Source organism: Gambusia affinis, linkage group LG08 (assembly GCF_019740435.1).
Source record: "Gambusia affinis linkage group LG08, SWU_Gaff_1.0, whole genome shotgun sequence".
Lineage (NCBI taxonomy): Eukaryota > Metazoa > Chordata > Actinopteri > Cyprinodontiformes > Poeciliidae > Gambusia > Gambusia affinis.
This window is the reverse complement of record NC_057875.1, coordinates 30405092-30432144: the sequence shown is the minus strand read 5'-3', so window position 1 is coordinate 30432144 and position 27053 is coordinate 30405092. Positions and strand designations below refer to the sequence as shown.

The following is a 27053-nucleotide window of genomic DNA, read 5'->3' as shown; positions in this document are numbered from 1 at the left end:
CCTGTGCAGCATGGACTTTGTACTCTTTTTGGACATCATTAAAATCATAATTTTCCACTACTACATGGGTTCACTGCATCCATCCTCACCATCAAACAACCACACTTGACAGTATGATCCGACTAAAATAATGGTGAGGTTGTGGAAAAGACAAACATTTACAGCATGGACCCAGCAGATTTTGTTTTTGAGAAAGAGTTTAAATATTTAAAATATACAGTCAAGGACTACATAGACACTATTGCCAAACCACACTCTGCTTTCAGACTCCTCGTTCCAGCAACTAGATATGTATTCGCCTTAGAGCAGTGGTCACCAACCTGTTTATTACCGCGGACCGGTCAAGACTTGGCAATTTTGCAGCAGCCCGATCCAAAATCGGGCATATTCAACATTGTCTTGGCCCGATTATCGCAGCCTGTGGGGTTTTCCCTGACTGGGAGCGAAACGCAGCCTGTTGAACGTGACAGGTAGCCAATCAGAAAGCGTGGTGACGTAAGAACGAAGGGGGATCCCAAACAGTCGACGAGACGCAACCTGGACATCGAAGGTGATAAGTGGAAATGTTTCCTACTATATGTAAAGGTCATTTTTATTTATGTTTATATGTGGTTATGTTTATTCAGTTGAAAGTACCACGAAAAAACACAACTCACCTCCAAATCATAGTGCAGCAAATAGAGCGGGTGCTCCCGCTGTCTTTTATCAAACACCTTTTTGTTGTTACGTCTTTTATCAGTTAAAATGATTCCACAAACTATCACTACTGCTTCTACATCGTCATCCATTTTTGGTTATTCTAAATTCACGTTTGGTATGTTGGGGGGTTTTCCTGGATTTTCTTCTGGAATCGGGATGTTCGTGAGTAGAATCTGTTCGTGTGTGTGGTGTGTTGCTCCTGCCGAGCAACACACCACACACTTAAATTTCAATGTATCAGTTAACTTTTAAAGTAAGCTTTAAGTGAATTTAAAAAAAATTCTATTTTGAGCATATAATTTATAAGACACACAAAATATATTTAAAAGCATATTGTTTCATTGGTACGCGTGAGCAAATACATATTTTGTTCACTTAAAGTATACTTTTATTTAATATGTTTCTTAAAAGTGTATTGTGGTACAAATATATTTAAGTGTGTTTAAAGTTATAATGTCAAAATTAGTACAAGCATGCTATTAGTACACTTCGTATATATTTATATATCATTCACTTAATACTTAGTATACGTAAAACGTACTTACAAAAATGTAAGTATGTTTGAAATATACTAAAGTTTTGGGTTTTTTCTCCACTAGGGGAGCTCTGCTCCATGGTCACTGGAGTTTTTAAACACTGTTCAAAGCAGTGCAGCCAGTTCTAAGCAGCTTTTTTCCAATGTTTATCTCCTCAGATGACCAGAGTCCCAACAGTCTGTCCCCTGTGAAAACTGCCTTGCTTAAGCCTCTAGTGAAAACCCCACTCCATACAGAAATTCTCACACACTACAAACCTTCCCTTCATATTGAGACTGATTTAGCAGTCAGTTGAATCAGAGGAACAATAAAAATCATGAAGTGTTCTGTTTATTTCACCCATAAGGCAAACATGTCTGAAAGAAGCAGTGAGAGGACACAGGATTTGTTAATGTCCTGGGGTTGCTGGGGTGTGGTCAGGATTCTCATTAGTGACCAACAGGCTAAGAAGACAAACTGGTTGTGCAGGGCAGCACCTGGCTAAAGGCCCAGGTTCTTTGCTATAACTGGGTTCTTGCTGAAGTGTTGTCGTGCCATTGAGTGTTTCTGTTGAACCCATTGGATAAATGTAGTTTCATATGCCTGGAAACACAGATTAGAAAGATTCAGTCAGACAACTGGATGTGGTCAGGCCAGGAAAAATACATTCAGCAAAACCTGTGTTCCCACTTTGCTGAAACCTCACCCACAGTCAGCCACTTGAACAAACCTTATGAATGTGTTCTACTTGTGTGTGAGCTGACGTCTCCTCTTTGGACAACAGTATGCAGTTCCAGGGGCTCCAGTCCTCCTGGACATCCCAGCGAGCAAATACCAGGTTGTAGATGTCTCTGCTGCCATTCAGAGCTGAGCAGGAAGCCCAAACCTTTTCTATCAGGTAGCGAATGTCGTCCACCTGGACAGAGGGAAAGGTCAGCATGTAGGCATATTGGGCTGTTTGAGGTGTAATTTAGATTTATTTTGGTGGTTTCCCTGTAATTTCAAGATTGAATTTTGGTATTTGTGTGTTTAGATAAATCTCTTTAGATTGTTTTGATTACCGTACTTGTAAAAAAAAAAAAACTTCTTTCAAATTAATGAAAAGAAAACATCAGTAAATAATGTATGTTATTTGTAAATAAGCAATCTTTTTTAACTAAGCCAATCAGAAAGTTATGTTTGTTTCGCCCTTTAATTGTCTTCAGATAAACCTATATCTCCATACACCTGTAAACTTGAAGTGTATGTGTTCTCTTAAAGAAATCTTGATGTATGCCACTGAGTTTGACAGGGCTTCACATAAACGAGAGCGAGCCATGGGTTGCTCACACGCACAGAGAGTAGCATTTACCTGCAGCAAGAAGGGGATGGAAGTTTCTGGATTGAGGCGGAGCTCATCAGTTCTCAACCTCCTCAGGATGCTTTGGTACACAGAGTTGTCATCTCGAGATCTTGCAATGTTGTCTAGGCTGGTACAGTTTCGGCAGCGACGACTCCGGCAGCCAGTGGTACTTGAACCAAAGTCGGCGGACCAAAGGTAGCGCTGGCACCCGTGGCAGAAGAACATGTCGTGCTGCAGCTCAGTTGGTTTCTTGTGAACCTGGAACAGACTCCATGTTACGCTGAGATTCACTTCACACACATCTCTAAAGCCAACATGTCCAAGGACATTTTGATTATGTTACTTCAGATAGTTATTAATGTAGCTCATGTATTAAGAATAGATTTATTCTGCCTATAAACTTTGCTGTTTTTAATAATTTGTTTCCCTTTTCAATGATTCCATCCAGTGGTGCCAAATTTATACTTCTGCATGGCTAAAATGATAATAATCGCCCAGCTTTATAAAGTTAAATAAAAATCTATTTTCCTTTGCTTTCAAAGTCTTTTCAATATCACTATAAAGAATGCCATATCAAAAGTGGAGTAAATACAGAGAACATTTTTCAATTAATATATATATATAGATATATATAGATATAGATATATGTATATCTATATATATAATGTAATCAAGAAATCACTTGACAACATGAAGTAGGCTGAAAGGTCTCAGAAAGGATAAAAGGATAAAACACTGATCTAGAGATCTAGACAGGTAGCTTTGATCAATGACTGAACACAGTAAACCCTCTGGCTTTACATAAAGAGCACCATGAACATCATGTGGTTTACCTTTAGCAGTTTGATCACTTTGGGGTTAAACGCCGGTGTTCTGATGTACTGAAGGAAAAGAGTGCAGATCCTCTTCCTCAGGCCCTCCAGATTATGCTCCTTAACATCTCGACCCATCAAGTCAATCTCTCTGTCAATCAGATCAATGATGTCCCACACCAGCTGACACTCATGCTCCTGTCCAATATAAGCAAACTCAGTGATGTCAGCATCTCTGTGAAGCACAGACAGCAGACCTCTTCAGTGATCTCAAGAATATTACCATAACAGTGTTTCTCAGCTTCTCTAGGAAGTTCTGTCTCTCCTGCTGGTCCACAGGGAACTTGCTGATGTCATCATAGATCTCCTTCAGCGCCCTGGCTCTGATGTCAGGCACAGAGTCCATCTCAAACAGAAGGCCTGTGGCTGATCGCCACTGATGGGGAGCAGCTGCCTGGACCGGGTCCACCAAGCTGTTAGAATTTCTGCTGATGGCAAAACTATACAGTACACACCTTCAACTTTCACTGCCACAAGGTTGAAGATCCCACTTGCTTTTTTATTGCATGTCTACTCATTCCTCATTTCTGAAATCTGGTGTACTAAACCTGAAACTTGCCACAAAAAGGGAGAAAATTTGTGTTTCATTGTGGCTTTGCTGTATTAATACTTGACAATTGTTCTGGTGATTCTTCCTTAAATTATGCCATTGCTTTGTAAGGAAGTTCTCTTATTGTCTTGGGGAACAGAGCTGAGCATGGGGACAGCATCACTCTGGAAAAACCAGGTCATCATAATAACAAGATTCTAGAATGAGATGGCATCTGAGGACTAGGATGTGTTTATTTCAGTCCATCCAGAAGGTATTCACAGCACTTCACCTTTTTCAGTTGGTACTTTACAGCCTCATTCCAAAATTTATTAAACTAATCTTTCCTCAAAATTCTATACACACACACACACCTTATTAAGACTGTGTATTTTTTTTATGTTTTGCTTCTTCATTACAAATAGAAAAATTCAAAATCACATTTATGAAAGTATTTACAGTCTTTGCTTAATATGTTTACTTAATATGTTGTTAATGAAGATCTAAACTGAGCTGCTTCCACTGATGATCCTGGAGACATGTCTCCAGCTGTGCTCAATTCAACTTGATTTGGAAAAAGGCAAGCATCTGTTTACATGAGGTCCCACAATTGTCAATGCAGGTCAAAGGTCACACACCAATATGGAGTTTACCTAAATGCACCTGAAGGACTCTCAGATTTATATAGATCATAAGAGAATTATTTACATGTGAAAATGAAGAATTTTAAACTATGATAAGTGCACTTTGAGATAAGGCAGTTAATACTTATGTAAATGTGATTTCTGGGTTTTCTGTTTTTATGTAATTTGCAAAGAACTAAAAAACATACTCGACATTGTAGTTATGGGGTATTTGTGTGTAGGATTTTGAGGAAATATTTGGAAAAAGGCTGGAATAAAACAAATTGTGAAAACAGTGAAATACTGTCTGGATGTTCTGTATTTATCAGTAATTGTGTTGTACTAAGGGATTTAGCTGAAGTTTTTGTGTCAATGTGGTTTGATGCAAGCTGGGTTCTAGTGAGGCGAGATGAAGAGTCATGAAGCATCGAGGCTTCACATTGGACTCATGAGCTGATGAGTCAGTTGCTCTACTGCCACATCAAGTGGACAATACAAAATAGGCAACGTGAAAACAACATGACCTATGAATCTTATACTGAATAAACAAGTAAATAAAAATGTTGTTTATGATTCTGATACATAAATTCTTATAATCTTAATCTGTTTATAGGAAACATTGGCTGGATCAAAAAAGAAAACTGGAAACAAATGGGGGAGAGAGTTATGATTAATCAAGCTATATCATTATAGAACAAAATTACATTATTACTTAAAAATAAAATCTTTAACTGTGCTTGGGTTTAGGTAGTTCTCTGTTTTGAAATGATTCTGTCTGCTAAAGAAAAGAAGATTAAGCAAGAAATGCATCAGCAGGTTTATAAGCGTTGGGATAAAATATTTTGTCACCTCCCAATGTTCCACAGGATGTGTGCTGTATCATCTTTGCATCCTAAAATGACTTGGCTGAGCTCAGCTGACCTGATTGCACTGGAAAACCTGGTGATTCCTCCTGCCTTTCTGCAGAGCGCAGTAATGCCTCAATAATACATCATTACAGTTCAATTGGATACTTATACTTTTAAAACACTAGAAATTAGAGGGCAGCCTAAGGATTTGACTTTTGTTTGTTTCTAGATCATTGAGTCTCAGTGTTGTTGTTTCTTCCCCTTGACTGTCTCCAGCTGTTCCTTGTTTCCCCTGATTATCTCCTTGTGTGTTTAATTCCACCTGTGTCCCTGTCAGATCCTTGTTGTGTAAGGCAGGCAGGCATGTCTGTCTGTCTATCTGTCTCTCTCTCTCTCTCTCTCTCTCTCTCCCTCCCTCTCTGTCTCTCTTTCATATGTTATTCTCCAGTTGCTACCAGTGTCTGAACTCCTAACCTCACTGCTCACCTGTGGTGCCTGGATTTGATGTTCATCTTCATTAACATCAAGTTCACTACAACCTGGTTCCACTGCATCTCATTCTCAACAAGCATTTATAACACACAGGATTCACTGTGCTGGTTTTTTGACATAGGTGAAGGTTTACTGTTGTGTGAAACTATTTGGAGATATAACATTGCCAGAAAAGAGAAAATTGGGTCCATCGGACAAAAGACGCTCCAATGAACTGCAAACGCACATGCAATAAAATCCTAAAAGAAGAAAATGTGATGGGTGGAATGGCAGCGTTTTGCCATTTATTTTGATCTGCAAGCAAACTGACAAACCAGTTCCTGAATCAGTCACATAGTACAGCCCGCTTGTGAGGCTTTAAACGTCACAACCTGCTCCATTACCACAAGCCTCAATATGCACTTCATAAAAATTCTCCTGGATTACTCGACACATGCTCAGGATCCTCGGCACAGAAGATGCATCACAACCGGTTTCCCTTTAGTATTTTCTAGTGGACCAAAAATTTTTACTCAGCTGATTTTTATTCCTTTTAAGCTCAGAAAAATAGAGGGGAAAGGAGACATGTTTCCTATCTCATGTTTTAATATGCTTTTTTAATGTCCATTATAATGGACATCTCGACTAAATGAGCGTAGAATGTCTTGAAAACTTCTAGACTTTTCTCATACAGTTTCATATAATATCTAATTCGGCATGATTTCAACCTTTTAAACTGGATGTCTGCTTCTTTATCAGTGTGCATGTCTGATTAGAGAATATATAATACAAAATGTAGTTTTGACTTCAGCAATATGTCATTGAAATTTCAAATGGATCGGCATGTTATTATTTGTAGTAATGCAAACGGATTACACATTTACCAAACCTTTGACGAAGCATCAGCTTGCTGGGTATTTTCATGTAATCTCTCATTTTTGATGAACACCCTTGAAGCAGTCTCAGTGTGGCACAAAGCATTGCTGGATTTTACAGGTGTTACAGTAGAAGTGCGTATTTCCTGTGTATTATGGCTTGTGGCATCTGCTGGACACTGACTTTTCTCCCAGATTTCTGTGTGGTACAGACTGACAATTTAATCTAGCAAGGCAACATCTCCCACTGATTCACTGTATAGCTTGAACACCTCTGGATGAGACACTTTGAAAAAACTAGGACTGCTTTACTTTTCAATTTACCATCTAATTCCCGTTCTCACATAGCTTATTTCCTATATCCAAGCACTCAAGATCAGATAATTCTCGACGTACAATCAGTTCAAGAAAGTCTGGGAGTTTATACTCTATCATTGAAAATATAAAACAACAAAAAATCATTAAAAACCGCAAAATGGCTATGATATACTCATAAATGCACAGTAACACTGAATAATTTGGCGTTGTACAACATACACTAACTCTTGATGTCCACTGGGATGGACATTCAACTTAAAAAAAAAATCCTACAATTTCATGATAGAAAAAAATTCAAAATACATTCAAATACTATGACTGGAAATACTTAAAATTATACCAAGTAATTTTTTTGCTGCTATGAACATAAATTTATATTTGTGGTGGATAACAGATGCTTACTCCTCCCCGTTTCTCAATTCATACACATGCTTGTTTTGTCTGATGCCTGAAACTCACTAGTATCAAGTTAAGAGTCTAAACTTTGTTTTTGTTTAATAAGAAACCAATCTGTAAGATCCATCATGCAAATAACAAATTCGTACTTTTTTTATTGGTTTAATCCCAGAAAAATAGTGTGGATGAGTGGATGTGCCACTGGGCAAGGTTCTAAACCCAAAGGTAACCTACCAATATGCATATTGGTGTTAAATGTGCGTGTTTATGAGTGTGAATAGGTGAATGTTAGCCTTTAGCTCAGGGGTCTCAAACTCCAGTCCTGAAGGGCCGTTGTCCTGCAGTTTTTAGATGAGCCACAGGTACAAAACACTGGAATGAAATGGCTTAATGACCTCCTCCTTGTGTAGATCAGTTCTCCAGAGCCTTAATAGCCTAATTATTCTGTTCAGGTGGTGCAGCAGAGTGTGAAACCTGTGCTTTAGCTGGTGTGTCTAACAATGTCAATCTTGACCTTAAAGATGTTTTAAAGTACTGGGTTTTCAGTGAGCCTTTTGAGCAGAAAAGTGACCTCTGACCTTATTCAAGAAGTTCCTGATAATTTTGTCTTGGTTGATAGCATCTATGTTGATTTGATGGCGGCCAATGGCAGCGATGAACTCCATTTCCTGCTCCAACAGCACGCACAGAGCTGCTTTCCTCTCCGCGCCACGTAGCCTGCAGTCTATCTGCTCCTCCTCCTCAGTCCTCCACTCTGAAAAGCAAAAAGCACAGGCAGGAAGAGAGATTATACATATCCAGACACCTTACAGATGTTTCCTACATCCTCAGCCCCTGGTCTCAGGCCTACTTTGCAGGGCGTGGTAGAGCAAATTGAAGTCCTCTTTGGTCTGTGGGTTCATCCAGCGCTTGCGGCGTTCTCTCAGCTGCGCCTCTTTCTCCTCTTTGCACTTTCTTTCCTGAAGGTCGAACCAGGCGAGGCGGCGAGCTCGCTCTCTCCTCAGCTGCTCCACTTCCTCCTGGGCTAACCATCGCCGAATGTAGGACTGCAGGCAGATAACCTGGGAAACAAAGAATATACATACATTCACACATTTTGTACAGCTTTTTTGGTCACTCGACCTTTAGACTGTTCTAAAATGTAACAAGATCCCATTTTAATAGGGGGTGGCAGCTTTAAGATTTCTGTCAGGGTTCAAAGTGTTTATGGGAATATTTGATTATATTTCCAAAGGTTATTTTTAGGGTCAGACACTGGTGTTGGGAGCAGCAGTCTGACTCCATCCCAGAGGTGGTCTTTGAGCTTAAGGTCAGCACTTCTTCCACACCAAACTCTCTCGTTCAAGTCCTGTGGACCTCACAGGCGTAAGAGTAAGGAGTAAAGGACTCTGCACATTGTTTGTTACTATGCAATAGCCAGCCCCTCCCTCTTCTCACAACTCCTCGGGCTGACTACTGACCAGTTCTCTGTCTAACAGGTCCGGAAAATCTCTAAGACCTGGGTCTTACCCTGAACAAGATCTATAAGAGATAATCTATTTAAACTGGTGGCAAAAGGGACTCGTCTAGCTCTAACTACCTCCTATCCAGAAGTTATGACCCTTTTCAGTTAAGAAACAATCAACTAAGTAGCCCTCACAGCTGCATAGCTTCAATAACCACTTCTGTTAACGGTAGTTCCCTTTCTAAAATTGTAACGTGCACTTGTTAACGGCTAGATATTATTTAGTGACTAGGATTTAAGTCCCAGGGTCATTATTTACACTCACAAAGGAAAGTCTGAAGCCACCACATTACTGGAATCATGTATACTGATTTTACTATAAATAGAAGAACTGTGATTCAAATGACTCAATTAATTTCAATGTCCACAACCTAATTAGAATTTTAAAGTATATGTATTTATTAAGCAAGCTTTAGCAAGGAAAATGACAGGCATACAGAATTTACTTGAGATTACCATACAAAGAAAATCAATAAAATTTAGATCAATTTAACCTATTACCTAATAACCTCCCTACACTGTCATCTATCGGTCAAATAAGGCTTTGGGGTGCGGCACAACTCATACCCATCGATGGAATTGGATCTCGGCAACAGAAGTCCTGGTAGTTCTTGGTCAGAGTCTTTATCCTTGGAAAAGTAAATCCTCTTTGGAATTGAAACAAAATGAACTGTCCGTTTTGTCCAGCCGAACAGCTCTTGGTCGATCCTGTGACTTTTGTTCAGTTCCCCAAGTCCGTTGCGATGTAATTTTGAGATCATTGGGTCGAGTGCAGAGTATTGATATCAGATGAGGAACCAAGGCGGTGGGTCGGTGGATCTTCGCCCTCTGTGTCCGGCGTGAGGTGCTTCTCGTTTCCCCTGGTTCCAAGGCGTGGTCCTCTGCTGGTCTTATCGCTGCACTTGTCGAATCTCAGCCGCCGGGGACGAAGAACATCGTATCACCTCGGTCTCATGGTTTTATACTTTTTTCTCTCTCCATGGGAGTGTACCAAAAGAGAGAGACAAAGAACGCCTCTCCATGGGAGTGTACCAAAAGAGAGAGACAAAGAACGCTGCGCAACTAGGCCCCGTTGAGAGAGAACACTGTGCCGTAACTTTAGGAATGCGCAACTAGGCCCCGACCGTAACTGTCGAAGGTTGGGAAATAAGGCACTTGTGACACTAATTCCCTTGCGACATTAATTCACTTGTGACACTTATGACTCGGTCACGTCAACCTTGTGCCCTGGTCACAATGGCCCAGTCACGTAGGACAAGACTCCTTTCTCAAGAAGTCAGCTGACTCTGATCAATCAGGAAGTCATCTGATTCTGATCAGGCCACTGCATCCTCTAAACTCACATATTTGTTAAAGTCGCACCCACACTCTGACCTTACTACTCCTTATGATTCTGTATTACATTTAACCTTACTTCTCCTTATGATTCTGTATTACATTTAACCTTACTTCTCCTTATGATTCTGTAATACATTTAACCTTACTTCTCCTTATGATTCTGTAATACATTTAACCTTACAATCACCTTTAATCAATAAAGTTTTCTTTATATAAAACATCAATTCATTGCATTTCAACAACCATAGATTATTTGATTTTGGTTCATTGTTACAGAGAACATACTAAAATACAGAGAATACACATTGAGTAATCATTATTAATCAACACACAAGGCTGTGCCAGTCTCTTAGGCTTTTTATGATCTGTTTTTCTGCATGAACCTGGACAGATCTCACACTCTCATACCAGATTTCTTGACAACATATAGACGCACATTTTGCTGCAGGTGGTTTGGGATATGGGTGACTAACATAATTATTCCTCAGGAAGCAGCTCCAGCTAAGTCTGACAGGATGAAGAGCATCTTTGAACATCAGTTCACAGGTCTCACCACAGATTCTCAGTTTTTTATCATGAAAATGCAGCTTCTATGTTGATTTTTCGATAATGCTGAAACATTTTACAATTACAGAGTTTTTATTAAAGAAACACAATTCAAATGACATGTGAATAATTTTGTTCATTCAAAACTAATTTTAAAAAATGCCACACTATGATCCTCCTACCACTTAATGTCGTCTTCTTCATCTCGTAACTCATGTTGATGCAAAAAAAATGGACTCTATAGTGGTCTTGTGAAATACACTAATGTTGAACAAGCCAAAAACCATCTCATCCTAGTGCAAAGACTAAATTGAAAAAAAAGTATTTTCTGGAAATTGGGGTGTTATTATTAAATAATTTTTTTTGTAATTACAATTTAAACAATTATATGGTCAAAGGAAGCACAGCTGGTATTGGATTTCATTTGTCACTTTGACTGGGCCATTCTCTTACGGGTTCATACAGTACATTTTGATATTTCTGGCTGGATGTTCTGCTGGTTCTCCTGCTGGAAGGTCAACTTCCTCCAGTCTCTAACTGGTTTCCTCCCTGGATTCTCCTTTAGCTCCAGCCATCCTATCTCAACTGCTTCTCTGACCCTGCTGAAAAATATCCTCCCCCACAGCATGATGCTACCACTGTCATGCTTTGTGGTGGGAATGTCTCAGAGCAATATGCAGTTTTTCACTTTTTGCACTTAAGTCAACAATAGTAGGAGTTTGTTTGCTGTCCCCAGTACAGCTGGACTATGTAGCGCTTGTTGCCAGTCTCCCAGACCTGCACTCACAGCAGTCCTACTGAGTGGTTCTCATACTGGAGCTGTGGATCTCTGCAGCTCCTTCACAGTCACAGCCTGTTGAGGCCCATGGTAACTTATAACAACAAAATCTTTTCATGACGTAAAAACTCCCAAAACAAAAAAAAAACAAACAGCGTCTTTTAACAAGGAAATTAGTTTCACTCACAGCCTTTAGCCTCCTGCCATGATACTCATCAGCGGTCACATATTTCCCAGGAGTTACCAACTTGTCATTGGCACAGGACACGTAACAGCCAATGCCAGTCATCTGAGTGGACATGTTCACAGAACACTGCTGCAGCTTAGATTTCAGCTCAACTGTCTGTTTAGGAGAAAACAAAACACAAATGCTTTTCAGTGTAAAACTCTTACTCTCTAAGAAAGTCAGTCTCATCCTTGCTCCAATGCCCCTGAACCACATTCCCTCATCAGCAGCTCATTCAGTTCTACAGAGGCTGACAATTTGATTCAGGTGTGTTTGCAAAGAGACACATCTAAATGTTGCAGGGAAGTAGCTCTAGAGGCCTGGACTTAGACAGCCCTTCTCTAAGCAGTGTAGGCTATACTAATACTAATACCAATTTTTTCATTAAAAAAAAAAATGAAAACACCCTATCTACATATTTATAGAAATGTAAAAATAATATGTACAAATAATTTTGATTAATTTTGCAATACTGAATAAATTGAGAAATACAAAGAAGCAAAGGTTAAGAACAAATACTTTCAACATGTTATATAAAACATAATAAAAATGGATGTATGGAGGACCAAAACTGACATCGTTATTAGAAAAAAGGTTCACCATCGGAGTTTTCATAGTTTGGACGAAGCGGACGCTGAAGTTGGCTTCTGATTGAGGCTTCGGGAGTCCTCCGGTTGCTGGACGGTAAACCAACGCTGACGTTTGTTTTACAACTGCACTCATATTTAATGAGTTGTAATATTAATGCTTATGTGTTTTAGTAACTCAGCTCACAAACCAGTTACAGATTAATCACACAGAGGGATGTTTCAAAGTTTTTATTTATAATAATTAGGACTTGTTTGGTTACAGCTAATGACAACAAAGCGTGTTAGAATATACCAGCAGTGAAGGATGTTTAAATACATGCTTAAACATTATTTTCAAAAGGTACTTTTAATCTAATAGATGAGTCTCTCCGGAACTCATTCTAATTTATTAACTTTGACTGTACTTGCAGTACACCAAATATAGGCACTGATTTCAGCCACAGTATTGTTTTTTTGTTTTTTTTGTTACGGTATGTACACATTGCACATCCACCACAGCCGGCAGCTACGGACTCTCCAAGACTCAATCAGAAGCTAACTTCAGCGGTCCAGACTATGAAAACTCCGATGGTGAACCTCTGAGTCCATGAGAGCTGGTAATTAAACACATGTTCTGCTGGGGGACCCACACGAAAAATAATAAATTCCGTGGTTATAACATCAATTCCTAATAAAGTTGATGAGCTGAGAGCTCCAGCAAACTGATAAGTCCGTGTATTTTCAAAACGAACTACCTGAAAATACATAGGCCCATAGTTCTCCATATTGATGGAGTTTGTGATGAAGATTAAATTAGGAAACCATCCATCCATCTTTCCATGTGAATATTTATTGTCTGGCAATAGTAGCTTGTACTTCTGTGCTGGAGAGACAGATGGACATCATCAGCCATCAAATAGCTACTTTCAGGTTTATGCCTGGTTCTTCCACTTTCTTGTCCTTGTTGGAAGCATGCATCCTAAAACTTGATTTCATCCTGTCCTCCATCCATCCATCCATCCATCCATCCATCCATCCATCTTCTTCCGCTTATCTGGGGTCAGGTCGCGGGGGTGGCAGCTTCAGAATGGAGGCCCAGACTTCCCTCTCCCCAGCCACTTCCACCAGCTCCGCCAGAGGAATCCCAAGGCGTTCCCAGGCCAGCCGAGAGACATAGTCCCTCCAGCGTGTCCTGGGTCTTCCCCGGGGCCGCCTCCCGGTGGGACGTGCCCGGAACACCTCACCAGGGAGGCGTCCAGGAGGCATCCTGACCAGATGCCCGAGCCACCTCAACTGGCCCCTCTCGACGTGAAAGAGCGGCGGCTCTACTCTGAGTCCCTCCTGGATGACTGAGCTTCTCACCCTATCTCTAAGGGAGAGCCCAGACACCCTACGGAGAAAACCCATTTTGGTCACTTGTATCCATGACCTCGTTCTTTCGGTCATGACCCAAAGCTCATGACCATAGATTAGGGTGGGAACGTAGATCGACCGGTAAATCGAGAGCTTCGCTTTTTGGCTCAGCTCTCTCTTCACCACGACGGACCGGTACAGCGCCAGCTTGACAGCAGACACTGTGCCAATCCGCCTGTCGATCTCCTGCTCCCTTCTTCCCCCATTCGTGAACAAGATCCCGAGATACTTGAACTCCTCCACTTGGGGCAGGACACCCCCCCTGACCCGGAGAAGGCACTCTACCCTTTTCTGGCTCAAGACCATGGCCTCGGATTTGGAGGCACTGATCGCCATCCCAGCCGCTTCACACTCGGCTGCAAACCGCTCCAGTGAGAGCTGCAGATCACGTCCCGATGAAGCCAAAAGGACCACATCATCCGCAAAAAGCAGAGATGCAATCCTAAGGCCACCAAAACGGATCCCCTCAACACCTCAGCTGCGCCTAGAAATTCTGTCCATAAAAGTAATGAACAGAAATGGTGACACACACCATATCTTTTTTTCTTTTTTTTTTTTTGCTGTGTATCATTTATTTGTTTATCAGGAGATCATACATACATTGATATTACATACATTTTGCAAAGCTTACATGACTTCTCCGATTTTTTGTTTTCATTTTTTACTGTTTTTTTCCCCCTTCCCTCTCTCCTTTTCTTTCCTTCTTCTCCCCTTTCCCCCTTCTTTCCCTCTTCCGTAGCGAATTTATCCCCGTATTGACATAACAAAAACGAGACCAAATAAGTATAATTACATAAAAAAAGAATACATTAACAACCAAAAAATAAATAAACAAATAAAAAAAAAAATGGGGGTGGTTTGGAGGGAGGTTTGGACGGCATTGAGAAGCTAAAAGGCAACAACATTTCACTCAATTATTCTGTAAATTTAAGTCACATGACATGATGGGTCAGTCACATCAATCTATACATTATAAAGGCAGAGATTTTATGAATGTCATAAGAGGTGCCCACTTGTGAGTAAATTTTGCTGAATTACCTTTTACTGTTAATAGAATCTTTTCTATCCTTAAGCCTGATCTAACAGTATTAAGCCATTGAGAAGTAGATGGAGGTATAGGAGATTTCCAGCAGAGTAAAATGCAGCGCCTGGCAAGGAGAGAACAGAAAGCCAAGAGCTCCCCCTGCAGGGCCGACAGATTAAGTGAGGTCCCTGGAACTCCAAAAATGGCAATTAGTGGATCGCTTCGGATCTGGATTCCACAAACCCCTGAGAGTGTGGAAAAGACATAGTCCCAAAATTTTTGTAAACTCAAGCAAAAGAAAAACATATGACTTAAGTTGCAGGGAGATGTCCGGCACCGGTCACACTGGTCCAAAATCGAAGGAAAAATTTTAGAAAGACGGGATTTTGAGAAGTGGACTCTGTTTATCACTTTAAACTGTACAAGCTGTAACCTGGCACATGGAGTGCTGTGGCGTATACGGAGAATAACTTTATCCCACCATGAATCAGACAGTTCAACACCCAATTCACGTTCCCAAAGAGTTCTGGATTTACCCGATGAGTCGGGATCAATTCCCATAAGCTTTCCATATATATTAGAAAGGGTGATTTCAGATTGGGTTTCAAAACTAGTAGGTCGACCCATAGTGGGTCAACAGGAAGAGTTGGAAAATTTGGGAACAACGAAGAAACACAATGTCTAATTTGGAAATAGAGAAACAGATGAGAAGTAGGTAGGTTAAATTTCGAGGACAACTCAGTAAAACTAAGAAATAGACCATCTTTGTAGAGATCTCTCATTGTACAAATGCCTCTCTCATGCCAAACTCTGTGGTCGCAGGAGAAAATATATGATTTTTTAATAAATTAATTAATTATTAGAGGGAGACATAAATTTAAAATGGAACCTAAATTGTGACCAGATCTTAAGGGTAGAGAGCACTATAGGATTTGTAATAACAGAGGGAAGTTTAATTGGTAGTGATGAATAGATAATTGAGGCAGGTGAAAAACATGTAGATATTGATTGAATTTCAAGTTTACACCAGAACAGATTGGGTGAATTTAGCCAAAAAATCAATTTATGAATATGTGAAGACCAGTAATATATTGCAAAATTGGGTAAGGAAAGACCACCACTTGTTGTGAACTGTAGCAATAGAGAAAGCCTCAATCTGGGGGCCTTATTGTTCCATAAAAATGAAGAAGCCATCTGATCCAGGGACTTGAAGAACTGTTTCGGCAAGAATAAAGGGATACATTGAAATAAAAAAGAAATCTCGGTAGAACATTCATTTTAATAACATTAATTCTGCCAATTAGTGAAAGAGAGAGAGAGTTCCATCTCCGAAAATCTGATGCGATTTGAGAGACTAGGGGGGCAAAATTCTGAGAAAACATTGAAGGCAGAGTACGAGTAATATTAATTCCCAAGTACCTAAACCCTGAAGGGCTGAGTCTAAAAAGGAATGTCAGATTGCCCAAGTTCCAAAGCCAATGAATTTACTGGGTAGCATTCACTTTTAAGCAAATTAATTTTGTAGCCAGAGAAAGATCCAAACTTTTCAAGAAAATCCAAAAGTGGAGGAATACTGTGTAAGGGATCCGAAACATATAAGAGAAGGTCGTCTGCATATAAGGAGAGTTTAAGTTCAACACCAGAGCGGATAATTCCATGGAAAGAAGAGAGGGATCTTAGCGCAGCAGAAAGAGGTTCAATGGCTAACGCAAACAAGAGAGGAGAAAGAGGACAACCCTGTCTAGTACCACGTCCCAACGGAAAATAATCAGATTGGACGGAGTTAGTGACAATACAAGCTTGAGGAGATGAATAAAGTAGTTTGATCCAGGCCAAAAACCTCCCACCAAAACCAAACCTATCGAGAACGGCAAAGAGGTACTCGATCAAAGGCGATCAAAGGCTTTCTCGGCGTCAAGAGAAATGATCACCTCCGGAGACGTGGGGGAATGAACTGAAAAAATTGCATTCATTAGTGTACGACTATTAGAGAACAAATGACGACCTTTGATGAAACCATTCTGTTCATGCGAAATAATCTGAGGAAGCACCATCTCAAGCCGAGTAGCGAGTATTTTAGCAAAAATCTTATAGGCCCCTGTCGCTCTTAAATGTGGATTTTAAGACACGCAAGCAGTGGGATCCTTACCCCTCTTCAACAGGAGAGAAATTGCAGCCATGTCTTTCTTTTAACTGCATTACACAAGACTAAGAATGCAAAGAATTTCAAAAGGTTTAAAACGCAGCACTCAAAGGGGACCTGTCATTCTTTGGCTGACATGGGCTGCCAAACAAATTCCTTGTGCTATACACAATTATAAAATACAATGCAATTCTAAATAGAAAAGACTGAATATAAAATACATCTTAATATACAGACACAATAAAACAAAGTGAAACCTCTCAGATTGTGCCAAAAGCCAAAGAGAAAAGATGGGTCTTAAGAAGGGACTTAAAATCAGCGAGTGAAGAGTACCCTCTGAAGCTGGGAAATATAGAGATCACTGACTCCTATATGAAGTCCATTACAGTAATCCAGCTGTGTGGTCACAGATGCATGGATCACTGTTTCGAATTGCTTTCTGGAAAGAATAGGTTTTACTTTGGAAAAAGCTGGATTTTCCAACGGCTTTAATCTGTGCTTCCAGCTTAAGACCAGCATCCATCTTGACCCCTAAATTTGTAATAACCGGCTTGACATACTGGGCCAAAGAGCCAAGTTTGGTCAGGGAATCTACAGTGGATCTGCCAAAAATCACCACCTCTGTCTTATCTTCTTTAAGTTTCTATAAATTTAGAGCCAACCCGGCCTTCAAATCTCCCAGACATAAAAACAGAGAGCGAAGAGAGGTGGAGTCTAGGTTCTTTAGTGGTAAATATATCTGTGTGTCATCTGCAAAACAATGAAAAGCAATTCCATATTTTCTACAAATAGAGCCAAGAGGAAGGAGGTACAACAAGAAAAAAGAGGGCCTAGAACTGAGCCCTGTGGGACCCCACACCACAGTGGAGCAGAGGGGGACCGACGGGCATCAAGACAGACACAGAAAGTACGCTTGGCCAAATAAGACTTGAACCAATCTAGAGCTATCATCAATCTATTATTAAACATTACATCTAGATTACGTTTTGGTCAGACAGGGTTAAATGGTACATTATTTAAAAAGGGAAAATATCCAACAAGAAACTGTGATTTTTGTTGTCAAGAAGAGACAGTAAAACATGTTTTGTTGTTCTGCTCTAAATATTCTGTTGAGAGACGGGAATTAGTTTGTCGGTTACAAGAAAATAAATTACAGTTAAAAATACAAAATACTTTGGACAAAATTTCTACTTCTGAATATTTTTGTTATTTAATAAATTACCTTCAGAAAACAAAATTGATAGAGAAGATATAAGTTTTGTTTATTATTATTATTATTATTATTATTATTAATTTATGTATTTTTATTTTTTAGTTTATTTTTTGGGGCGGAGGTGGGAGAGATATATATATGTAGCATCCCGATCCACACTCCATTCCAGTTGATGGCGGTAATGCACATCTAAAAGTTGCTTGCCAACCGCCATAAAAAAGAAGATGAAGAAGATGAAGATCTGTAATGTTTACCGTTTGCATTTTGTATTGTTTAACTTGTTCGCAGTTTGTTCTCACCTCGTTTGATTTGTGTGCATGGAAATACAAGTAAGTAATGTTAGAAGTTAAGGGTATTGTTTATTTAGCCGAATATTTCAATTTTTACCCTTAATTGATAGCAGGCTTTGTTCACATGCACATTCAATAAGAGCCACACAACATGGATTTTATTTAGTAATTGTGATATTATTTAGGTCATTTATTTAGGGATTATTCAGACACTGATGCTGTATTATTATTTATCTTTCTAGAACCACACAATTTTGTCAGATTAAGAAATAAACAGCAAGTGCAAGTTACCCCCGGAGTGCGACTCTGCGTTTCTTTGGACTTCTAACGGGACTCACCACAGTGATCTGAACATTTCCACTCACAAATCACTGTCCCTTACTTTTAACTACCGTATGTAGAAGATGAGCTTTGGTCTTGAACTTCTAGGCAAAATTTTACATGGACAATCACACCTAAAACCACCGGGTTTTAGGCCTGTTTGAGGCCCGTTTTTTCAAGATGGTAGCTCTTCCTGCCCTATTGTTACCATATGACATAAACCTAAACCCACAGAGGGTTTTGTTGAGGAGAATGAAAGTAGAAGCAGTTCCAGATTCCACTCTGTTCTACTGAATGCTGGGAACAAAACAGAACCGTTTTATTTAAGTTTTCAGTATGAAAATTTTGAATAATTCTTGTTTTCAGCATTGGGTTTAAGTAATTACTGATTACGTTTGAGGCCTACCTTTTTGGACCCGTACAGTGATGACATCGGGCATGCTGTCATGTTCTGGGGGGCGGAGAAGGCGGAGCGGGTAAGAAGTTGGGTCTGAGGAGCTCATCTCCATCTGGGTGGAGCTGTGAGGTCGGATGCCAAGTTCCATCAGGCTCTGCTTCTCCTCCACCACTCTACCTGCAAAACAGTGATCTGAGGTTCTGTCTTTTCTTAAACCAAACACTCTGGAGATCATAATATGAGGTTAAATGTTAAAACAAAGCAGAACATCATAGAAATCTGTATAGTGTTGGCATTATGTAGCCATCCATCCATCCATTTTCTGTACGCCCTTCTTCCCTAAATGGGGTCGGGAGGGTTGCTGGTGCCTATCTCCAGCTGCGTCCCGGGCGAGAGGCGGGGTTCACCCTGGACAGGTCGCCAGTCTGTCGCAGCATTATGTAGCCTACGAAGCATTTCTACTTTGCTTAGAATTCTAACATCAACAACATGAAGACCTAAGACAATCCTCCATAAGTAAAAAGAAACGAGCAGCTTGTTTCAGGTCCAGTCTTCAGACAGCTGAAGCTTTACCACTATGACTACACTGTAAAATGTAAAAGTAAAGTGTACTCAAAAAGAAAAGTGACCTGAACTCATTCCAGCTTACTCTGTTGACTATACTAACTTAAACTTAGCAAAGACAACTTTCTACTGAGGCAAGTAATCAAACTCATCAGCAGCAAGTAACCCGAACTTGGAGTTATGAGTGAGCAAAACGCATCTGCATAACCAGCAAAAAACTCTGCATCATTCGGCAGCTCTCGTTGAACGCACATGCGCATTGGACACTGACGAGTGACGACGTGTTTGAAAGAAACGCCAAACTGTCAACAATACGGCGGTTGCTGCAGCTAAGTTTTGTCACGGTAAGTCCCACTGTTTTTTAGCAAACTTATATTCGTTATCTCGGCCATATAATTCATCCGTAAGTCCAGGTTTTGAGGTTAACTTTATGTGTAATGATTTAGCGATGCCTGGGACCAACGTTAGTCGAAAATATCATGTTTATTTAGTGGCAACGAGATGGAGCGGCAGTGCAAAAAAGCTGTCCGGGGCGCAAAACAAAAAAAGGAAAAGGGATAAGGATAAAGATGTTGGCGGGTTAAAAAAGCCGCTGTACTGTTATAGAAGGTTTATGATGAGTAGACTGCCATAGGTGGGACAGCTGTAAACTGTAGGAGAAGCAGCCAAGATGAAGAAGTGTAGGGTCACCAGATTTGGGTTTCTGAAAAGGAGGACACTTCTTTTTTTGTTGGCGGGGGGGTAGAATCGGCGGACACATGCGCCTACGGGGTGGGGGTAGAACCTGCGGTAGCACAAGAAATCGGTAGCACATGTGTGTACATGTGCTGCCGATTCTTCTCATACTAAAGAAACCTGGAATGGAGTAGTGGAACGGAGTGGCAATGTAATCACAATGCACTGTAAGCTATGTAATGTGTTTTGAGGCAGTTGACCAAAATCCCGGACGATTTTTAAATTCCCCCCGGACATTTTTTTAGGTCTGAAAAGTAGGACATGTCCGGGAAAAAGAGGACGTCTGGTCACCCTAAAGAAGTGTTATGTTGATATGTAATTGTGGTGTTGCTTCTATTGTTGTTAGGACTGCGAAGACCCAGACGTGTCTCACACCCCCATTGGGATCCTGACCATCATTCCTGAGGACAGGCAGGCCTCCACTGACTCACTGCACCTCCAGTCTTCAAGTACTGCCATCATTTTGGAAGGAAGTCTTGTCATGAATGATCTTGGGAATCTTCCACATGCCATGTGCTTGCTCTTTGGACTTATTTATTCTCTGAATTTGGAGTACCCTCAACAACTGAAGTACACCTTTGACTTCATCCAAAGGGTGCTTCTCTCACTTGGACATAAATCCCTAAAACCAAAAATACAATCACTCAAAAATCTTCTGATGCAATGAGTGAATGTGATGTGACATTATGGATCAACGTTGTTATTGTTATTGGAAAAGTGATTTTTATTTCTTGTTTGATTCTTTTTTTGTTGGAGAGAGCATCATTGCACTTGCAGACTACTAAATGGTTTTATGTTAATGAGGAGAAACATTACTTCACTTCACTACTTCACTATTTACTTTATCAATGTTATGATAAATGTTGGGCTCTAGTATTGAGAATTGAGTTTTTGTTTCACACCAGTCAGCAAAGACATTTAAGCAGGAATTCTCAAAGTTTTAAAGACTGAGGGCCATTTGAAGGATTCAATATTAGATTGAAGGCTACCCTAGAATAAAAGTCGTGTCATTTTTTCCCCTAAAAAAGTCTGTGGAAAACTTTGTTTCCAGTTTAGTGTGTATGTAACCACACTTGAGAACCTTGTATTTAAGGTAAACTTGTTTAATTATTAAACATTTTTTTCCATTCAAACTGTCTGTTGGCTCTTCGTTCCAATAACTTAACACTTTTGGTTCATCTTACTTGAACATATCAAGGCAATCGGTTTCCTGATATTTTGCAAGTAATGTGAACTCTTAAATGTGTAAGCATAACTTATTTTTATGAGTACTGCTTAATTGGCATAACTCACAATTTGAAGTAGTCATAATTGACATTTTATAGTCAACTTTACTAATGATTTTGAGTTAACGGCACTCAAGTTTACTGCCTTTATCTGAGTGGTCTAAACATAGTTATTTTTAGCTACTTTACTTGAAGATTTTGAGGCAATCGGTTTCCTAACTTTTTTTAAGTAAAGTGAACTTATTACTTTTTACAGTGCATCTACTCAGATTTGGAACAGCTAGCCATAAAACAGTTAAGATTCATTAAGACCCATCTGTGACTACTGAGGCTGGTACGCCTCACACTGGTCAGCACTTTATGTATTATTTTCCTTTGCTGTTATTATTTTTGATTAAATTCTAGGCACATTTGTGTGTTTTACTCCTACACTGTAAAAAGTAATAAGTTCACTTTACTTAAAAAAAGTTAGGAAACCGATTGCCTCAAAATCTTCAAGTAAAGTAGCTAAAAAGAAATAAAAATCACTTTTCCAATAACAATAACAACGTTGATCCATAATGTCACATCACATTCACTCATTGCATCAGAAGATTTTTGAGTGATTGTATTTTTGGTTTTAGGGATTTATGTCCAAGTGACAGAAGCACCCTTTGGATGAAGTCAAAGGTGTACTTCAGTTGTTGAGGGTACTCCAAATTCAGAGAATAAATAAGTCCAAAGAGCAAACACATGGCATGTGGAAGATTCCCAAGATCATTCATGACAAGACTTCCTTCCAAAATGATGGCAGTACTTGAAGACTGGAGGTGCAGTGAGTCAGTGGAGGCCTGCCTGTCCTCAGGAATGATGGTCAGGATCCCAATGGGGGTGTGAGACACGTCTGGGTCTTCGCAGTCCTAACAACAATAGAAGCAACACCACAATTACATATCAACATAACACTTCTTTAGGGTGACCAGACGTCCTCTTTTTCCCGGACATGTCCTACTTTTCAGACCTAAAAAAATGTCCGGGGGGAATTTAAAAATCGTCCGGGATTTTGGTCAACTGCCTCAAAACACATTACATAGCTTACAGTGCATTGTGATTACATTGCCACTCCGTTCCACTGCTCCATTCCAGGTTTCTTTGTATGGCAAAGAAATCGGTAGCACATGTACTACCGATTTCTTGTGCTACCGCAGGTTCTACCCCCCCACCCCCCGTTGGCGCCTGTGTGTCCGCCGATTCTACCCCCCCGCCAACAAAAAAAGAAGTGTCCTCCTTTTCAGAAACCCAAATCTGGTGACCCTACACTTCTTCATCACGGCTGCTTCTCCTATAGTTTACAGCTGCCCTACCTACGGCAGTCTACTCATCATAAGCCTTCTATAACAGTACAGCGGCTTTTTAAACCCGCCAACATCTTTATCCTTATCCCTTTTCCTTTTTTTGTTTTGCGCCCCGGACAGCTTTTTTGCTCTGCCGCTCCATCTCGTTGCCACTAAATAAACATGATATTTTCGACTAACGTTAGTCCCAGGCATCGCTAAATCATTACACATAAAGTTAACCTCAAAACCTGGACTTATGGATGAATTATACGGCCGAGATAACGAATATAAGTTTGCTAAAAAACAGTGGGACTTACCGTGACAAAACTTAGCTGCAGCAACCGCCGTATTGTTGACAGTTTGGCGTTTCTTTCAAACACGTCGTCACTCGTCAGTGTCCAATGCGCATGTGCGTTCAACGAGAGCTGCCGAATGATGCCGAGTTTTTTGCTGGTTATGCAGATGCGTTTTGCTCACTCATAACTCCAAGTTCGGGTTACTTGCTGCTGATGAGTTTGATTACTTGCCTCAGTAGAAAGTTGTCTTTGCTAAGTTTAAGTTAGTATAGTCAACAGAGTAAGCTGGAATGAGTTCAGGTCACTTTTCTTTTTGAGTACACTTTACTTTTACATTTTACAGTGTGCCCTTCAGATATCAGTCAAATACAGATTAGAGATTATCTGTATCTGACTGAAGTGCTACCTGTCTGCTCCATAGGGAGTGTGGCTTTAACATCATTTACTTGAGGGACTGGGCTGGTGAAACATTCAAAAGTCAGCTTTATTAAAATAATTCAATCAAAACATAGGAGGTTAAACTTCATAATGTTGCCTTCACATTGGCTTTTGATCTGAAACTTTCAGAGCTTCTTTGTAAAACATCCCAGGTCTAAAACTGACTGGTTAGTTTGGTTAACAAAAATCTAAGTCAAAGCATAGAAATTGAATTTGACGAGTAAAAACAAACATGATCTGATCAAAGGAAAACAGTTAAAATTAGTTTTAACAGTATTTATGAGATTTATATTTAAGTTGGGAGCCCAAAACACATCCAGATATCTGAATTTATCTACTTTCTGGATTTTCTTCATCATCAGTTAATGTTTCAAAAATTGTGTGTTCCATCATCTGATTAAGCAGACACAAGTCAGCTGATTCTTCTCTAGACATTTATTATGAACATCAAGGCAGGTCAGACAGTAACCAGTCCCTGGCTGGAAAGGCAGTTCTAACTGGGTATATGGATTTATCGGCCGGCCGATTTATCTATGTCACAGGTCTCAAACTCCAGTCCTGGAGGGTCGCTGTCCTGCAGTTTTTAGATGAGCCACAGGTACAAAACACTGCAATGAAATGGTTTAATGACCTCCTCCTGGTGTAGATCAGTTCTCCAGAGCCTTAATGGTCTAATTATTCTGTTCAGCTGGTGCAGCAGAGGCACATCTAAAAGTTTCAGGGCAGTGGTCCTCCAGGACTCCTCTGAGACTTCTACCACTGGCCAGTTGAAAACTCCTGAAGCTTGCTGTGGATTTGTTTCAGTTACAAATACGACAAGATAATATCCACCAAGCTGGCAATGGACATCTTCACAACTTGTCGGTGATTCATTAAAAGCAGAAAAGTAGTGGTCCTAAAATGGATCCTTGTGATCCATCATTATAACAATTATTCACATTTAATTCAAATTCAAAAATATTCAAATTCACATTCAAATTTGTATGCACATGAGTAATGGATGGACATTTTAAAAACATTTTTATCAATAAAGTCTGATATACAATAAGCTTCCAACCCATCTTTAGTCTTCCGGTTTTATTTTCAATTAATGTAATAAATAGATATGTTTAATGTACTCAATCCATTTTTGCCACACACTGGAAGGTAAATCACATGCAGTTTTTAAAGGTTTTTCATGTGACAAACCAGGACTAATTTGAAAAAACACCAATGTGATGTGAGGTTGGAGGCTAAAGCAAAGGACTCACCATTCAGGTAGAGCTGCAGCACCTCCAGTGGGACTTTCAGTTCTGAGGCAAGTTGATGCTTTATCTCTTCAATGGTGAGCCCGATGACGAAAGCCATGGTCATCACATGACCCTCTGGCACCAGCAAAACTTTCACTGAAAGCATACACAGACTGTCTGTCACCACATTGTCTTTACTGCTGAAATGGGACATTTCTATGTTAAATTTCTATTATTAATATGACACATTTTTAAGAGTTTAAAAAAAAACAGTCATTTCAGACATTGTCCATGTTGTCGAGTGCATACAATTTGAAAATGAACCTCCATATTTTTCTCCTATGACAGACAGACTTAAAAGTCATTGAACTGCACATTTAAAATGTACATATTGAACAAAATTTTGTTGCAATGCTCCAATAATAATAACAAATAAATAAATAATAAAAAGCATGAATATAAGTATATATAATAAAAAAAATAATGGGACACGTTAAATATCCCAAATACTTGCAGATCATAACTTTACAAACAGCACCACATGGTACACATGAGGAAGATGCTGTAGCTCTGCTAAAAAAAATCTCAAATACAGAAACAAATACAAATACAAAATAACTGAGGCTCTCAGTTGATGTTTCACTTCTCCTTCAAACTCAAATACTGTAAATCACTGATCAAACTACGGAGCCCAGCAGGCTGTACTGTAGTGTCTGGTTGCAGTCATGCTTACCTGTAGCTGTTGAGTTTTTAACATTCGTTTCATCATCATGCTCATCAGCATCATCAGACATTTGATCGGCCACAGCATCCAGAACAGCTAGATCACACACAAAAAGGAAGGAATTTCACTTTGCTTTCTAAAATAACGGCGTTTATGAGTAGATCTTTATAGTAATTACTTTATGACAGACAAATTCTAGATGACCCTTCAGAATTTAATATAAATCTGAATAAAAATAAAAATCCAAATACAAGTTGATTAGGATAGCTTGAGATGAAATAAAAATATTTTTCTATGGAGCTTTGAACATTTCCTGTTTTCTGTTGCAGATCATCATATAGATCACCTAGCTCAACTTCCAGTGTCTTTAATGTCCTGATCTACATTTGCAAAGAAAAAAACAAGACAAAAAGTGGCTGAGGAGGAGCGAGGAGGCCATTGCGCTTATTTCGGCTTTTGATTACATTTGCCTGTTTACCTTAATACAGCTCTTTACTAAATGCTTCCTCATACACTCTTTCCATTCCTTGGCATGATTAATGCTCAGGCTCAGGCTGAACAGCATCATATTGCTTCAGCATAGCAACGTATTATCAGGTGTCACCACTTCCACCGAGCAAAACAGAACATGTATGTAGACAGTCTGTGTGTCTGTGTCTTCAGGTAGACTATGAAGGTAAAAAGAATAACAGCTCTTACTTTCCTTTTGGCCAAGTTCTCAGTTTTGTTTTTTTGTTGTTGTTTTTTTTGTCTTACTCGCACTGGGCTCATCTGAACGGGAGCCGTCTTCGCTCTCCTCCTCTCTGCCGCCCCCTGGTGGCTGCGTTGTAGTACTTCCAACTGTCTGCAGGCTCTCTTTAGTCTTCTCGTTTTCTTCTTCTTCCTCTGTGTCTGTGGTTTCTCCTGGTTTGCTCATTGTGGTTTGAACTGGCAGCGTGAGGATATCTCGGTAGAGAAATACTGAAATTAAATCAACAAATATTCTATAAGAAAGTCTGACCGCAACAAATCCACGACAAACCGCGTCGAGATCAAAACCTGGAAACCCGTCAATATCTACATTTTCGCATAAAGCCGTTGCTATATTTTTGTTCATTTATCAATGAAAAAAAAGGCTTGCAAATTACAAACCTAAGCTTTCAAAGGCGTAGGTTTAAAACAGCTGAGTAAAACGTTTACATGTTGCCACAGCAACCGGTTTGTCTTGGTATAAGGATCACCAGGGCCGGACTCACGAGGGCGTGGGCCCCTGGGCATGAGCCAAGGTGCGGGGCA

At 39.8% G+C, this 27053-nt stretch overlaps 1 protein-coding gene across 1 annotated transcript; it reads right to left on the bottom strand.

Moving 5' to 3' along the window:
- Positions 1-1549: 1549 nt before the first annotated feature.
- Positions 1550-26898, bottom strand: iqub (IQ motif and ubiquitin domain containing). Its single transcript, XM_044124771.1, has 12 exons — positions 26535-26898; positions 25788-25874; positions 25076-25210; positions 19247-19427; positions 11842-12085; positions 8339-8549; positions 8067-8242; positions 3652-3822; positions 3390-3566; positions 2566-2814; positions 1945-2130; positions 1550-1817 (listed from the first exon to the last, which is right to left on the bottom strand). Exons 1-12 carry the CDS (start codon positions 26872-26874, stop codon positions 1716-1718), a joined length of 2259 nt encoding a protein of 752 aa, XP_043980706.1. The 5' UTR covers positions 26875-26898; the 3' UTR covers positions 1550-1715.
- Positions 26899-27053: the final 155 nt, after the last annotated feature.

Coding starts and splice junctions, on each gene's coding strand:
- iqub (XM_044124771.1), bottom strand. CDS start 26,874: ATGAACAAAAATATAGCAACGGCTTTATGCGAAAATGTAGATATTGAC. Junction 3,823..8,066: donor TCAGGAACTTCTTGAATAAG/GTCAGAGGTCAC, acceptor GACCCGGTCCAG/GCAGCTGCTCCCCATCAGTG. Junction 2,131..2,565: donor CCATCCCCTTCTTGCTGCAG/GTAAATGCTACT, acceptor CCCTCTGTCCAG/GTGGACGACATTCGCTACCT.